Source organism: Gopherus evgoodei, unplaced genomic scaffold, assembly GCF_007399415.2.
Source record: "Gopherus evgoodei ecotype Sinaloan lineage unplaced genomic scaffold, rGopEvg1_v1.p scaffold_43_arrow_ctg1, whole genome shotgun sequence".
In the NCBI taxonomy this organism is placed as follows: Eukaryota; Metazoa; Chordata; order Testudines; family Testudinidae; genus Gopherus; species Gopherus evgoodei.
In genome coordinates, this window is record NW_022060064.1 from 1,740,357 (window position 1) to 1,754,939 (window position 14,583).

The 14,583-nt window shown below is 52.2% G+C and overlaps 3 protein-coding genes and 1 pseudogene across 13 annotated transcripts in view; 2 read left to right on the forward strand and 2 right to left on the reverse strand.

Moving 5' to 3' along the window:
- Nucleotides 1-14,583, forward strand: part of LOC115642642 (zinc finger protein 436-like) — a 936,374-nt gene that overhangs the window by 633,763 nt on the left and 288,028 nt on the right. The window contains exons 1-2 of one of the 8 annotated variants that reach the window (XM_030546316.1): nt 6,486-6,519; nt 7,994-8,110. The exons of 3 other annotated variants lie outside the window; for them this stretch is intronic. The gene's annotated coding sequence lies outside the window, so the exon portion shown is untranslated. Of the gene's footprint in view, nt 1-6,485; nt 6,520-6,883; nt 6,931-6,962; nt 7,052-7,993; nt 8,138-14,583 lie in introns of those variants that run through there. 4 more of the 8 variants (XM_030546314.1, XM_030546315.1, XM_030546312.1 and 1 more) reach the window with 4 other exon arrangements.
- On the reverse strand, nt 194-2,154 carry LOC115642616 (annotated as a pseudogene).
- Nucleotides 1,358-5,056, reverse strand: LOC115642664 (zinc finger protein 2-like). Of its 4 annotated transcripts, none has more exons than XM_030546372.1 (3): nt 5,022-5,056; nt 3,855-3,968; nt 1,358-2,486 (listed from the first exon to the last, which is right to left on the reverse strand). In XM_030546372.1, exons 1-3 carry the CDS (start codon nt 5,053-5,055, stop codon nt 2,161-2,163), a joined length of 474 nt encoding a protein of 157 aa, XP_030402232.1. In that variant the 5' UTR covers nt 5,056; the 3' UTR covers nt 1,358-2,160. The 4 variants fall into 4 exon arrangements, with proteins under 4 accessions (XP_030402232.1, XP_030402231.1, XP_030402229.1 ...); XM_030546371.1 differs by having other exon boundaries at nt 1,358-2,489; XM_030546369.1 differs by having other exon boundaries at nt 3,825-3,968.
- Nucleotides 6,871-14,583, forward strand: part of LOC115642647 (zinc finger protein 383-like) — a 46,139-nt gene continuing 38,426 nt past the window's right edge. The window contains exon 1 of the mRNA XM_030546335.1: nt 6,871-7,051. Coding sequence (XP_030402195.1) covers nt 6,955-7,051 — 97 coding nt within the window. The 5' untranslated portion in view covers nt 6,871-6,954. The remainder of the gene's footprint in view (nt 7,052-14,583) is intronic.

Below are 14,583 nucleotides of genomic sequence, written 5' to 3' on the forward strand. Positions count from 1 at the left end.
TTGAACTGTATTGGAATGTTCTCCATGTCATCATGCAGGGATAGGGGAAAAAACAAACCTAAAGTAAAAAATGATGGTCATTTGCCTGAAATTTCCCAATAAATCTGACCTACAATCTGTCAAACAAACACTAACATGCAGGTATATGACCAAGGAGCCTTCATGAAAGATAGAAAACCCATATCACAAAGAGTTAGAAGACACTTTCATTTTAATTTAAAGTGAAATTCCAGACTAGGTTACATCTGATGTCTCAGAATCAGGAAGAGAAATTCTCCCCTGATCCACTGAAACCTGCTTCACCCAGCGCTGTCTCATTAGTGTTATTTACAGAAGCTTTAGCACCTTCATAACAGGCAGAAAAAACAGCCGACCCTCCCAGAAGTGGCTTTGCCAATAGAGGGAAAGGGGGATATGAACAGTGCTTGGGATGCATTTGAAATCCCCTTCCAGGTCTGTGACACTTTCATCTCCTGTCAGAGTGACTCTGATTTAGGATCAAAGATGTCCAAGCACCATTCCCAAGCATGGACAGCCAAGAACATGACCTCACTGGACACGTTGGGAAGTGAAGGAATATGAAGGGGTGAACTCTGCATGGCTCAGACATAAGGTAACAGTTCTGGGGTGACGGGGAAGGACGGAATCTCTGAGTCACCCCATCTCCTTCCAGTGTCACAGAGCCTGAAATGACCCTTATTTCCCTGACACTGCTCCAGCTCTTCATCATATTTAAATATATTTTAAATGAAAAAAAAAAGTCAACAAAATAACTGCTGTTCTGCACAATCCAGGGTAATGTGAGAACAACTGGGAATGAGACGATCTGTCCTCAAAGAGGAACTTGGTATTTCTAACAATAACTTTGCACTGGGAGAAGGAGTATCAATGTGAATCTCCAGGTTTGTTTAGACCACGAAATGTGACGGTGGTTAGGTCAGATCAGGAGGAAATGTGCTAGATAACCCCACCCACTATCCATGGCCCATGTCTTTACTGCGAGAATAGCTGTCTTTTTACATCAGGAAAGTGAACTCAAGCTAGCTAACTCCATGGCAACCACAGTGATGAGACCCAGGTAGATTTTATCTCAACATAGCTGGTTGAAGACACTCCCCATCTCCCCCACCTGGGGTGATGACATTCCTGATAGAAAAGACACCCACTCCCATGACTCGCAGGACAATGGAGTTGATAGGAAGGACCACAGAATCCACCCCAAAGACGGGCAAGCTTCAAAAGTGGGCAACTCGTGTGGGAGCTGAGGGACCTCAATGTGCAAAAGATGCAAACAGCCTTAACACTCACTACCTGGGAACTGTCAAAAGAATTAAAGAAAAAAATCTTCTGACAGCTCTAGAGAAGGTTTTTATGAAGTTTATCTCCTTTACGGATTCTCTGATGTTTAGAAAGGCCTGAACTATGAGTGAAGCTTTTCCCACACTCGCAGCATTCATCGGGTCTCTGCCAGGTGTGGATTCTGTAATGTGTAATAAGGGTTGAGCTCCGAGAGAAGCTTTTCCCGCACTCACTGCATTCATAGCGTCTCTCTCCTGTGTGGATCCTCTGATGCATAGTAAGGTTTGAGCTCCGAGAGAAACTTTTCCAACACTCACAACATTCATAGTGTCACTCTCCTGCGTGCGTTGTCTGATGAGAGGTAAGGGAGGAGAAGTGAGTGAAACGTTTCCCGCACTCATGGCATTCATAGGGTCTCTCCCCCGTGTGGACTCTCTGGTGAGAGATAAGGGAGGAGAGGTGAGTGAAATGTTTCCCGCACTCACTGCATTCATAGGGTCTCTCTCCTGTGTGGATCCGCTGATGTATAGTAAGGTTTGAGCTCCGAGAGAAGCTTTTCCCACACTCGCAGCATTCGTAGGGTCGCTCTCCCGTGTGCATTGTCTGATGAGAGATAAGGGCTGATCTCTGAGTGAAGCTTAGCCCGCACTTGCAGCATTTGTAGGGTCGCTCTCCCGTGTGGATTCTCTGATGAGAGATAAGGGTATATCTCTGAGTGAAACTTTTCCCGCACTCACAGCATTCATAGGGTCTCTCTCCTCTGTGTATTTGCTGATGCCTACTAAGGGCAGAGGTATGATTGAAGCTTTTCCCACACTCACAGCATTCGTAGAGTCTCTCTTTTGTGTGGATTATCTCCTGTCAAATAAGGGCTGAACGGTAACTGAAGTTTTTCCCACACTCACTACACGTATTCTCTCGTTTCTCCGTGAGGATCTTCTCCTGGGAAGTAGTTTCCTTGAGGTCCCTGTGAGTTCCCTGACAATTAATGGGTTCATCCACTCTCTCCTCTGAGTGGTTTCCCTGCTCTCTCTCTTGTCTATGGTAACTTTCATCAGCTTTTCCCTGATCACAGGGGCTGGTCACGCTCCCTTTGGATCTTCGCAGTAATTCCCCATGCACTTTGGCAAGCTCAGCATCTTCCTGGTGAGGATTCTGCTCCTTGCTCTCCCTCACCACCCCATCACCTGCTAGAAGAGAGGAGAAATATCAGAATTGGGGATGGAAAGACAGAGAGCAAACCCAAGTAAGTGCTGAAGAGACAGACAATAAAAATCAGGGACTCAATTCCCCATAGGGGAAAGTGGAGGGGATCAATTTTGCTCCACACCCAGGATCAGCCTTTAGGGTGGGCCGTACAGGTGCCCAACCCAAGGGGATGCCGGGTGTAGGGTTTGGATTCCCATCTGACCTGCTGCCGAGAGGCTCGCTGGGCTGCTGAAAACGGCACAGGGAGGCACATAAGCAGCTGCGTGGGGGCGTGGAAGAGACCTGAGCTGCAGGGGGCAGTTGGACGACCAGCCGTCAGAGCCAGGTGACTGCTCCAGAGCAGAGGGGCCTCTCCACACACACAGTCCTTCACACACTCCCATCAACATACACACACTCCTCATATCCTCTCCTCCACACACACACACACACACACCAGGGCTCCCTGCATGCAGGTCACTTCCCCACCTGGGCTATGCAGAGACATCAGAAGCAGCTGCTCTCCTGCCCTCCCTTTACACAGCCTGCAGGGAAACTGACCTGGGTGCAGGCAGCCCTGATGTCGCTCCTTTCTCCCCTCTCCCAGTCCCCCAGGGCTGCGTGGGGCAGGGGAGCAGCAGTCCAGTGGGGGAGCAAGCAACAATGCCAGCTGCTTTGTGCATCTAGGTCAGGTTCCCCACCTGAGTGCAGGAGGATGCAAGGGTTAGGGGCAAAGGGGGCTAAGTGCAGGGGTAGGGGGCTCAGGAAGGGGCAGGTGTTGAGGTGCAGGGGGTAGGGTTTGGGGTGAAGGGGGTATGCACCACGCAGGGTTTCAGTGTGCAGGAGGAAGGTGCAGGGGGCATGAATGAAGGGAGCACAGTCCTGGGATTAGGGGCACAGGAGGGAGGGGAAGGGGTTGGGGTGAAATGGCACAGTGCAGGGCTTAGGGGCACAGGAGGAGGCAGATGTTGGGAGGGCTGGAGGGGGCAGAAGTTAGGAGTGAAGGGGGAGCAGGTATTTGGAGCGAAGGGGGCACAGTGTAGGGGCTGGGGGGAAGGGAGGGTGGGGAGCCTGGGGAGCCCATGGGGGACAGAGGGAATGGGGAGGTGCCATGCCCATGGGAGCCAGGGGCACCAAAATGCAAGTTTGCCCCAGGTGCCATTTCCCCAAGGCCGGTCCTGCCCACACCCCATCCAAACACTCAGTAGGAAGGGAGGCAGCTCCAGCCAAGGTGTCAGTCACCATCTGTAGGATGCCAGGAGTGAGATCTGCTGGGGACTGTCCTGAGCTCACAGAGTCTGTGTGGGGAATCCCAGCTGGTTCTCTCAGGCACTTACAGTTTCTGGGTTGGTTTAATGTTTCCTCACCAGTCCAGAGACTTCTCAGGATCTTGTTTTCCTCTGAACCCTGGAGATCTAGAACCCACGGCTCTTCTCCTCCTTCCAGCTGGGAGATCACAGAGGGTTTGGAAACTGGAAACCCTGCTCAAGGGAAAGAAAACAAGGGAGGCAGGAGGGTACTTCACCCATCTCTGATATAGATGGTGACTAAACTTAAACCTCTGTGAACCAGGAAATGAGAGGTTAATGTAAACACCCCTCCCTTCAATGCAACCTTAACTTTGCCCCCAACCCTCAACCCTGCAGCTGGCAAGAACCACTGAGGATGGTTCTGTGTGGGCCGTGCAAAGGTTAACAAACTGCCACAGGGACTCAGGTATTCAGCTCCATGCAGCAGTAACGGGATGAATTCTATGGTCTGTGGTACAAAGGACGTCAGAGTAGATGACCTAATGGTCGCATCTGGCCTTCAAAGCTGCAAACCTATAATCGATCCGAGGAAAGACTAAGAGAACGTGCCATTGTCTGTGCTGTGTTCACTGATGGGAATCCCAGCATCTATCTGTGTGCCTCCAGCTGTGTGCATGGGGCCAGCTGTAGCTGTGACTGGGTGATGGAGGGAGGGGTTGGAGCAGCTGGGCAGAGCTGTGCCTATGGTACGCAGAGAGGTCCATGTGAAACTTGGGGGGCCAATTCTGCCTCATTTCTGTGCTGAGTGTTGTAGGCTGTGTCAGCAAAGGTGCCAAAGGGTGTGTTCTTGCCATGGGGATTGTCAGCACCCTGGTGGCGTATGTTCGAGTGATCTGTGGGGCTTAGTGAGGGATAAGCGAAGGCAGTGACTCACAAGGAAAACCCAGGTTGAGGGCAAAGGGGTGGTAACACTTTGCAAGTCTGAGATGGTCTGTGTGCAGGAGGGTCAGTATTGGAGAGCAGCCCAGGGGGAGGAAGCTTCTGTTTGCTATGATGGAGATGAACTCGATTATCTTAACAAAGAGAAGTGGTGAGACTTTCTGCTGGACTGCTCTGTTCCCAGAGCGCTCTGTAACAGGGGAGGGCAGAGGGCTAGTGTGTGTGTGTCACTGGCACGTCAGGGTGCTGCTGAAATCGGTCAGAGCAGAGGTGGCACTGTGGGAGTGGCATAAACCTTAACTTTTCATTTCCCCTTCTAAGAACCGAGGGGACGGGAATCCTTACCCAGCGAAGTCACATTCTTGTAGTTCTCCTGCATGACGTCTCTGTAAAGGGCTCTCTGAGTGAGGTCCAGCAGAGCCCCCTCTTCCCCTGTGAAGTACACAGCCACCTCCTCGAAGGTCACCGGCCCCTGAAAGAGCAAGAGTCCAACACTCAATACCTGCTCCCCACTCACAGCCCCACTATTCATGGGGGAAAGCAGCCAATCAAATGGAAGCTCTGAGAGAGAAACAGTCGGCAGAGTCCTATCCCCACACTGCTGAGAGCAGCCAGGGGCACCACGGTGAGAGAACAAAGAGAGACCCCTTGTCTCTGCCTGCAGATCCATCACACACCTACTAGCCAGGGGCTGATACAACCCCATGGTAGGGAATCCAACACTCTCCCCACTGCCAGCAGCTGGATGTGAGGGGCCGGGACATCTTCCCTGCACCTCCCTGGTGGGGGCCCCCTTTCCATGTCACACCAGCCCCTGGCTAGCAGTTTGAGGGTTCAGCACTGGAAGTCTGGTCAGTTTTCCCAGCCCTGCCCAGGGGGTTGGTTTCTCTATTTCCTGTTTCACAAATTAGGGAATTTTCTACCCCAACACCCAAGTGTTTGTTCCTAGAATCTAGGCCCACGTTAAACAAGTCCCAGCAGGTTTGCCACACTCTGTCCCGCTCCCTTTTCTCACCCAGGGTATTCCCTGTCCCCTCCAGCCCTAACTCCCCAGAAGTTGCTACCTCTTCAGTATATCCTGCCCCTTTCCCTCCAAAAGGAACCCACCAGCAACCCCTCAATAACCCGGATCTGAGCTGGCTCCACTGCAGCCAGAGAGCCCCCCCAACCGGGCATGGAGAGGTTAATGGCTTCCTGTGCCCTGCAACCCCCCACCGCTCCCAGCTGCTGCAGCCCCTTCCTGTGCCCTGCACCCCCCCCCCCGGCTCCCAGCTGCTCCAGCCCCTCCCTGTGCCCTGCAACCACCCCCCTGCTCCCAGCTGCTCCAGCCCCTCCCTGTGCCCTGCAACCACCCCCCCGCTCCCAGCTGCTCCAGCCCCTCCCTGTGCCCTGCACCCCCCCACTCCCAGCTGCTCCAGCCCCTTCCTGTGCCCCGCAACCCCCCCCCCGCTCCCAGCTGCTCCAGCCCCTTCCTGTGCCCCGCACCCCCCCCCGCTCCCAGCTGCTCCAGCCTCTTCCCGTGCCCTGCAACCCCCCCACTCCCCGCTGCTCCAGCCCCTTCCCGTGCCCTACAACCCCCCCCCCCACTCCCCGCTGCTCCAGCCTTCCCATGCCCTGCAACCCCCCATCCCCGCTGCTCCAGCCCCTTCCTGTGCCTGCAACCCTCCCAGCTGCTCCAGACCCTCCCTGTGCCCTGCAACCCCCCCGCTCCCAGCTGCTCCAGCCCCTCCCTGTGCCCCGCAACCACCCCCCGCTCCCAGCTGCTCCAGCCCCTTCCTGTGCCCTGCAAACACCCGCCCTCCACTCCCAGCTGCTCCAGCCCTGCACCCCGCGGGGCAGCGCGGTGGGGCCCGGGACGCGCAGAGCCCGGAGCGGGGGGAACACGCGTGGGGCGAACACGCTCCTGCAGGGCGGGGTCAGGGCTGGGGGTTGGGTGTGGGGGGGCAGTTATTACATGGGGGTCACAAGCCCGCCAGCTCTGCCGCTCCCCGGGAAAAAGCGGGGGGGGGGTCTGAGAGGTACCGGCTGGGAGAGGGGGCGGTGCCGGGGCACAGGATGAGCGGTGGGGGGAGGGTCAGGCTGGCCCCGGGGACCTCCCTTCCCTGGGCTGGAGAGAGCGGAAGCGCCTGTGGAGCAGGCTGGGAGATGTAGTTCCTGAGTCTGCCTGGACCGGAAGTGACGTTGGGTGGGAGAGAACAAGCCGAGTTGCAAGCGCACGCGGGGCCGTTGGAGCCTCTCCCGGGGCCGGAGAAGGGTTTGTGCCGTGGGGGCTCTGGGCATGCGCAGATCGGGCGGGAGGAGAGTCCCGCATGCGCAGAGGCCGCGTCACCCGCTGCTGGGGCCTGGGGCCGGGCGGAGCAGGAGAGTTTGTGCCGGTGAGACCCGGTAACCCCCCCGGGCGGGGGGGGCTGGGAAAGGGGCGGGGGGGAAATGTCTGTGCAGCCCGGACATGGCCGGGGGGGGGAGAGCAGGTGACCCCGAGGAGCGGGGAGAGAAGGGGGGGGGCTGAGATCCCCTCGGATTTACCGCTGCCCCCCCGTGGGGACCCCCCTCCTCTCCCATCCTGCCCCCTTTCTCCCTAGAGAGCAACGAGCAGCACCCAGGGTGACCCCCCCTCCCCCAACCCCTGAGAAGTTCCCTGTTCCCCTCCCCCCATTGTGCCCCATTTTCTCTGCCCTTCGCCAATGGCCAGTTCAGATCTCAGGTTTGGGGTGTTTCCCCCATTTTCACCTGCAGGGATTTGTCCTTGTGTGGGTGGGAAATGGTTCCCCCGAGTGATTTCTGAACTGGGCAGAGCCTGGGGGGGCCCTGAGACAGGGACACCTCTGGGCTGGGCTGGGGGGGCCCCACTCTGCTGGCAACAGGGCGTGGGAAGGGCCAGGAAGGGGAGGGAGGAGCAAGTGTCCCCCATGGAGACGGCCCAGCCCCAGGTTTCCTAGTCCAGCTACTCCTCCCGCCCCATCACCTGCTAGTCACATTCCCAGACCCCATTGCCAGCCCCTCCCCACAGCCAGCTACCTTCTGACTCCAGCCCCGCTCCTTTCCCCTGTGAAAAGACATCACCCAGGGCTCCCTCCTGGCCCTGTGAGTGTGAGGCAAGAAGAAGCCGTCCCATCCTGTTGTTGAGTCAATATCCCTGTATAATCCTCTCCAATTTCCCCTCCTTTCTCTTGAACTGTTGAATGGTGACATAAAATCTCCCCACATGTTGATGCTTGTCCCTTATATTTGCAAATGTTTTGTTTGTGCCCCATTTTTTCCTCAGTTCTGAAGCACTAATATCAAATTCTCAAAAATCTTCCCACTTTTCTCTCCAGCTGTGTGACTGAGATCAGGGCTCTTATCGTACTGAGCGTGGCCCTGTTCTGCCAGGTGCTGAAGAGACCCCAACTGAGATCTGGGCCTTGTTCTGCCAAGCACTGAAGAGACCCCAGGTGAGATCAGATGACACTGTTGTCCAGGTAAAACTGAGACCTGCACTAAAATCACGGTCCCCCTTGTGCCAGGCAGCGCATGACTGTGACCCAAACTGCTGCCTCCATTGTTCTGAGTACTTCAGAGACCTCAGCTGAGACGTGTGTCCCCGTTGGGCCTGGCATTGCACTGACCGTAACGAAGATCACACCCCAGCACTGTACTGTGCACTGCACAGACCCTGACAGAGATCCTGCCCCCACATTTTGCCAGTTGCTGCAGGGGCCCTAAACAAAATCAGGGCTCCTGTAATGCTGGGAGCTGCAGAGTCCCCAACTGAGATCAGGCTTCCTGTTGTGCAGGGCTCTGCACAGACACTGACCAAGATCAGGGTCCCCATTGTGACAGGTGCGGAAAAGACACCAAGGGTATCTCTACACTGCCATTAAAACCCCCCACTGGCCCTTCCCAGCTGACTCAGGCTCACCAGGCTCAGGCAAAGGGGCTGTTTAATTGCAGTGTAGATGTCTGGGCTCAGGCTGGAGCCAGGCTATAGGACCCTGCGAGGTGGGAGGGTGCCAGACCTTGGGCTGCAGCCCCAGCCGGAACATGGACACCACAATTAAACAGCCCCACAGCCTGAGCCGTGTGAGCCCAAGTCAGCGGGCACAGGCCAGCCGCCGGTGTCTGACTGCAGTGTCGACATGCCCACAGGGACAGAGAGGCCTTGCCACAAAAAGCTGAAAGGCCAAATAGGCCAATGGTGGGAGGCGACTCTCCATTTTACAGATGGGGAAACTGAAGCTCAGAGAGCTGAAGTAATTTGCTCAAGTTTGCATGGAGAATTTGTGGCAAAACTGGGAACTGAACCCAGATGGTTTCAGTTCTTGCCTCTCCCCTTATCCACAAGCCCAGCGTGTGTGTTCAGCGTTGTTCTGGCCTGTATCTGCCTTGCATTGGCTTCCAAGGGATACTGTGGAATTCCCTTCACTGGAGGTTTTTAAGACCAGGTTAGAGATACACCAGTCTGGGAATGTCTAGGGATACTTGGTTCTGCCTCAGCACAGGAGGCTGGAGTAGACGCCCTCTCAAGATCCCTTCCAGGCCTACATTGAAATAATTCTCTTTTGTGCTGTGCCCTGTTCTACGCTGAGCTGTTTTGCATGGTGCCTTTTGGAACTATGATGCACCATGTTGTGTTGCATAGTTTTATGATGCGTTGTTTTGCCTTAGCTTGTTTGGTGTCTTGTGTTATGTTGGTTTGAGTTGAGCTATTTTGCATTCTGTACTTTTGTCTTAAGGTGTATTAGTTTGCATTGTGTTGCTTTCTTCTCCTTAGTATTGTCATTTTATGCTGTGCAATGTAGTTTTTTGTTTTGTTGTTGTTTTTTTTTGAATGGACTGACATCAAGTTGTTCTGTGGTTTTTCTCTGTATGTTGTTTTATACGTATATATCGCATAGCATCCTTGAAATGTAGGACTAGATAGGAACTCAAGCTGTCATCAAGTCCAGCTCTCTCTGCCGAGGCAGGACCAAGTATATGTTGATTATCTCTGACAGACGTTTGTCCTACCTGTTCTTAAAAACTTCTAGGAAAAGAGACTCCACAGCCCCCCTTGTAAGACTATTCCAGAGCTGAACTAGCTCAGCTCTGGTGACACACGCACACAGATTTTAGTGGTGAGCAGCTGTGGAGAGAGAGGAGACCCCAGTGAGTGGGCAGCTGGGTAAAGAGACTAAAGTTGGGAGGAGAAACATTGATGTGTGCATGGTCTGTGACAGAGCTAGAACTAGATCCCAGTTCTAGTGCCACCGTGCTGCTGTTTTGGGCACTGAAGGTCTCTGCCACCCTGGTGTCTTAGGCACTGGTGAAAATGCTTAATACAGACACACTTTACACTAGTGTACTCTATCACTGGTGCACCATGTCCCTGTTTGAAGGTTTGAAGTGGTGGAGTGGGAGGGACAGTGACCTCACAGAGGCCTGGGGCTGGCTGACCAGTGCAGCTGGTAAGGGAGGGGCAGCAGTGAGTGCTGGAGGTATGAGCCAGGAGCACAGCCCCACAGGGCTGGACACTGACTTCTCCTGACCCGTGACACACACACCCAGCTGTGTGCAGGGGCTGCAGCTGAGCTGTCCTGCCAAGACAGCCTGTGCATCCATGGACAAACCACCTCTTCCTGCAGCCTAATACAATGGGGTCTGGGGACCTTTCCAAGCTGCGGGTGATGTGGCTCTGGCGTTAATGGGATATGTTCCTGGCTCTGTCCCTGACCTGCTTGGCGACCTTGGGGAAGTCACAGCCCCTCTCTGTTTTCCTCCTACCCATTATCTCCTTGGATTGTGATGTCTTTGGGGCAAGAACTGTCCCTCTCTGTCTGTGCAGTGCCCAGCAGAATGGAGGTGCTGATCTCAGTCAGGTTCTCTGCCATGTGCTGTACGATGGGGCCCTGATCTCCATCAGAGTCTGTGCAATGCAAGGCACAGTTTATAAACTCACAGACTTTAAGGTCAGAAGGTAGAGGTGTATTTCAGAAGAGGTCTCATCAGTGCCTTGTATAACAGTACTAACCCTTTCATTTGTCTGCTGGAAATACCTCACCTGATGTATCCTGGGACTGCATTAACCTATTTCACGGCTGCATCACATTGGCAGCTCATAATTGTCCTGTGATCAACCAATACACCCAGGTCTTTCTCCACCTCTGTCACTTCCAATTGATAAATCCCCAGTTTATTGCAAAATTATGCACTTGGAGACTAACAGCTAGAATTTGTGCGCTGTTCATTTTCATCCCATTTCTATTACTCCAGCTTTCAAGGACATGCAGATTTTCTTGTATGATTTTCCTGTCCTCCTCTGTATTGGCAATCCCTCCCAGCTTTATGTCCCACTCCCAATTCTTGTGCCAAGATCACTAATAAAAGTGTTGAGTAAGATTGGTCCCAAGACTGATCTGAGGAACTCCACTAGTAACTCCCTCCAGCCTGACAACTCATCGTTCAATATGACCCCTTGTAGACTCCCCTTTAACCAATTGTTTATTGACCTTTCGGTTCTCATATTAATCCTCATCTTCTCCAATTTAACAAATAATTTCCCATGTGGAACTGTATCAAAAACCTTACTGACATCCAGATCAGGTTTCTCTGGCACGCTCTACCTTTTGTAACACCATGTTTTATTTATTTATAGTGCTGAAGGCTGGGAGGAAGTGTTAGCAATAGGCTGAGAATGGCCATGTGGAGGTAGGGGAGGGGACGGCAGACAGTGGGGAGGTGAGGGGGGTGCGACATTGGAGGTGTATCTGGGATTGTGTTATGTATGAGTCCATGTTTCTGCTCCCTGTGGCCGTGGTGCATTCCGTACCAAAGCAGCACGTCAGCAGAGCAGACGCACACACTGTAGCTGTGCCTGGAACACGCAGCGTTCACTGCCAGACGGGCTGGGTAATTTTTAAGGGGCTGATATGCCTGTCTGGGATGGATTCACTTGGACAAGGTGTCATAAACAGATAGCTAAGGGTTAATGTCTCTTTCACCTGAAACACCTGACCAGAGAACCAATCAGGAAACTGGATTTTTTCAACTTTGGGTGGAGGGAAGTGTGTCTCTAAGTCTTTTGTCTGCCTGCTTCTCTGAGCTTTGGAGAAGTACTTTTTATTTCTAGTCTTCTGTTTCTAAGTGTAAGGACAAAGAGATCAGATAGTAAGTTCTATGGTTTCTTTTCTTTGGTATTTGCATGAATGTAAGTGCTGGAGTGCTTTGATTTGTATTCTTTTTGAATAAGGCTGTTTATTCAATATTCTTTTAAGCAATTGACCCTGTGTTGTATCATCTTAATACAGAGAGAGCATTTGTATTTTTTCTTTCTTTTTATATAAAGCTTTCTTTTAAGACCTGTTGGAGTTTTTCTTTACTTCAGGGAAATTAAGTCTGTACTCACCAGGGAATTGGTGGGAGGAAGAAATCAGGGGAAAGCTGTGTGTTGGATTGCTAGCCTGATTTTGCATTTCCTCTGGGTGAAGAGGAAAGTGCTTTTGTTCCAGGATTGGGAACGGAGAGGGGGACTCACTCTGCGTAGTTTCACAGAGCTTGTGTCTGTGTATCTCTCCAGGAGCACCTGGAGGGGGGAAGGGAATCAGGATTATTTCCCTTTGTTGTGAGACTCAAGGGATTTGGGTCTTGTGGTCCCCAGGGAAGGTTTTTCAGGGGGACCAGAGTGCCCCAAAACACTCTAATTTTTTGGGTGGTGGCAGCAGTACCAGGTCCAAGCTGGTAACTAAGCTTGGAGGTTTTCATGCTAACCCCCAAATTTTGGACGCTAAGGTCCAGAATCTGGGAATAAGGTTATGTCATGAGTGGCAGCGGCGGGATATAGACAGAATCCAGAAGCCAGTAGGAATATTATATTTTTCTTTTCTCTGCTAAGGGCTTTTTAGCAGAGAGAAACAGTTTGGTTTTAAAAGGGAACCAGAGAGAATTTTTTTTTCTGCTCTCTCTAGCAGTTTGTGGTTTGCATGTTAAGCGAGAAGACTGTTGAGGGTCTTTTGTCATACAATAGCACTCCCATTGAGAGTCATACCAGCACTCTATATGCATGCAAATAAAGTGGTTTTTCTGGTTTCCCTTCATTGAACATTAGCTAGAGAGAAAAAAGGAAAAAAGCACTGTTGCTAGGCAGACTTCAGGAGGCAACAGAGAGCCTGCAGTTCAAAAGATAAACATCGGAGGGCACCCCAACACAAGAAAACAGGAACCATGACTTCTAAGGCAAGGATTGACGCCGAAGAACAAATCAAAGACGCTGAACACAGGCGACAACTGGAAATAAAACAAAAAGAGATGGAGATAAAAGAAAAGGAAGAAAGCATCAAACTGGCAGCCTTCCAAAGAGAACAGGCAGCCCAAGAGGCAGCACACAAAAGAAAACTAGAAGAAGAAGAAGCAGCCTACCGAAGGAAACAAGCAGAAGATGAGTTGGCCCACAGAAGGAAGCAAGAAGAAGAAGAGGCGGCCCACCGCCGAGACATGGAAAAACACCAAAAAGAAATGGAAAAACAACAAAAAGAAATGGAAAAACAACAAAAAGAAAATGAAGAGAAGGAAAAACAGAGAAAACATGAACTGGACTTGGCAAAAGCTGGGCTGCATGTGCCAGCCCACCCTAACCACCCGGCGCCAACTATTGCTCCACAGCACAGGAAATTTCCCACCTACAAGGCAGGTGATGACACCGAGGCCTTCTTGGAAAATTTTGAAAGAGCCTGTCTTGGGTACAGCATCCCCGAAGACCAGTACATGGTAGAATTAAGGCCACACCTCAGTGGACCTTTAGCAGAGGTGGCAGCTGAAATGCCCAAGCCGCAAATGAATGACTATAAACTTTTTCAAACCAAGGCCAGATACAGGATGGGGATAACCCCAGATCATGCCCGTCGGCGCTTCAGAACCCAAAAATGGAAACCAGAGGTGTCATTTCCCAAACACGCCTACTACATTGCAAAAAACTATGAGGCCTGGTTAACAGGAAACAACATTCAAACCTTGGAAGAAGTGAACCTCCTCATACAAATGGAGCAGTTCTTGGATGGTGTTCCTGAAGACATCACACGGTACATACAAGATAGAAATCCCAAAACTATCGCTGAGGCGGGGGAGATTGGAGCCAAATGGATGGAACTGGCAGAAAGCAAAAAAGCTACTGTCAAGGGGAACGATTACCCCAGGGGGCACACAGACCATAAACCCTACAACCGAGGACAGCCAAAGACCCTCCATACCACCCAAGTAAAGCCACAGATACCCTACTCTTCAACCTCACCAGTCTCCAGTAACTCACCTCGGCCCAGTGACCCATCAGATGGAAGATGCTTTAAGTGTAATGAACTGGGACATATCAAGGCCAACTGTCCCAAGAACACCATGCGAGTGCAATTCATTACACCACCATCACCCCAAAGATCCCCAGGCCCAGATGCCTCTCAAATACCCTTGGAGCGAAGGGAAAATTTGAGAGTGGGCGGAAAGAAGGTTACTGCGTGGAGAGACACGGGGGCACAAGTGTCAGCTATCCACCAATCCTTCGTTGACCCCAAATTCATCAACCCAAAGGCCAAAGTTACAATTTACCCCTTCATGTCACAAGCTGTAGACTTGCCTACAGCTCAACTGCCTGTCCAGTACAAAGGCTGGTCAGGAATGTGGACTTTTGCAGTCTATGACAATTATCCTATCCCCATGCTACTGGGGGAAGACTTGGCCAACCAGGTGAGGCGGGCCAAGAGAGTGGGAATGGTTACCCGTAGCCAAACCAGGCAAGCTTCCAGACCCAGTCCTGTTCCTGAGCCGTCCACAGAGGCCCCGTCTGTGTTACCAGAGACCCAGACAGAGGTAGTGGACCCGGATTCCATGCCTACCACTGAAACAGCCACAGCATCTCCAGTCCCAGGCCCGGAACTGGAACAGCAACCAGCACCAGCAAGTGCAA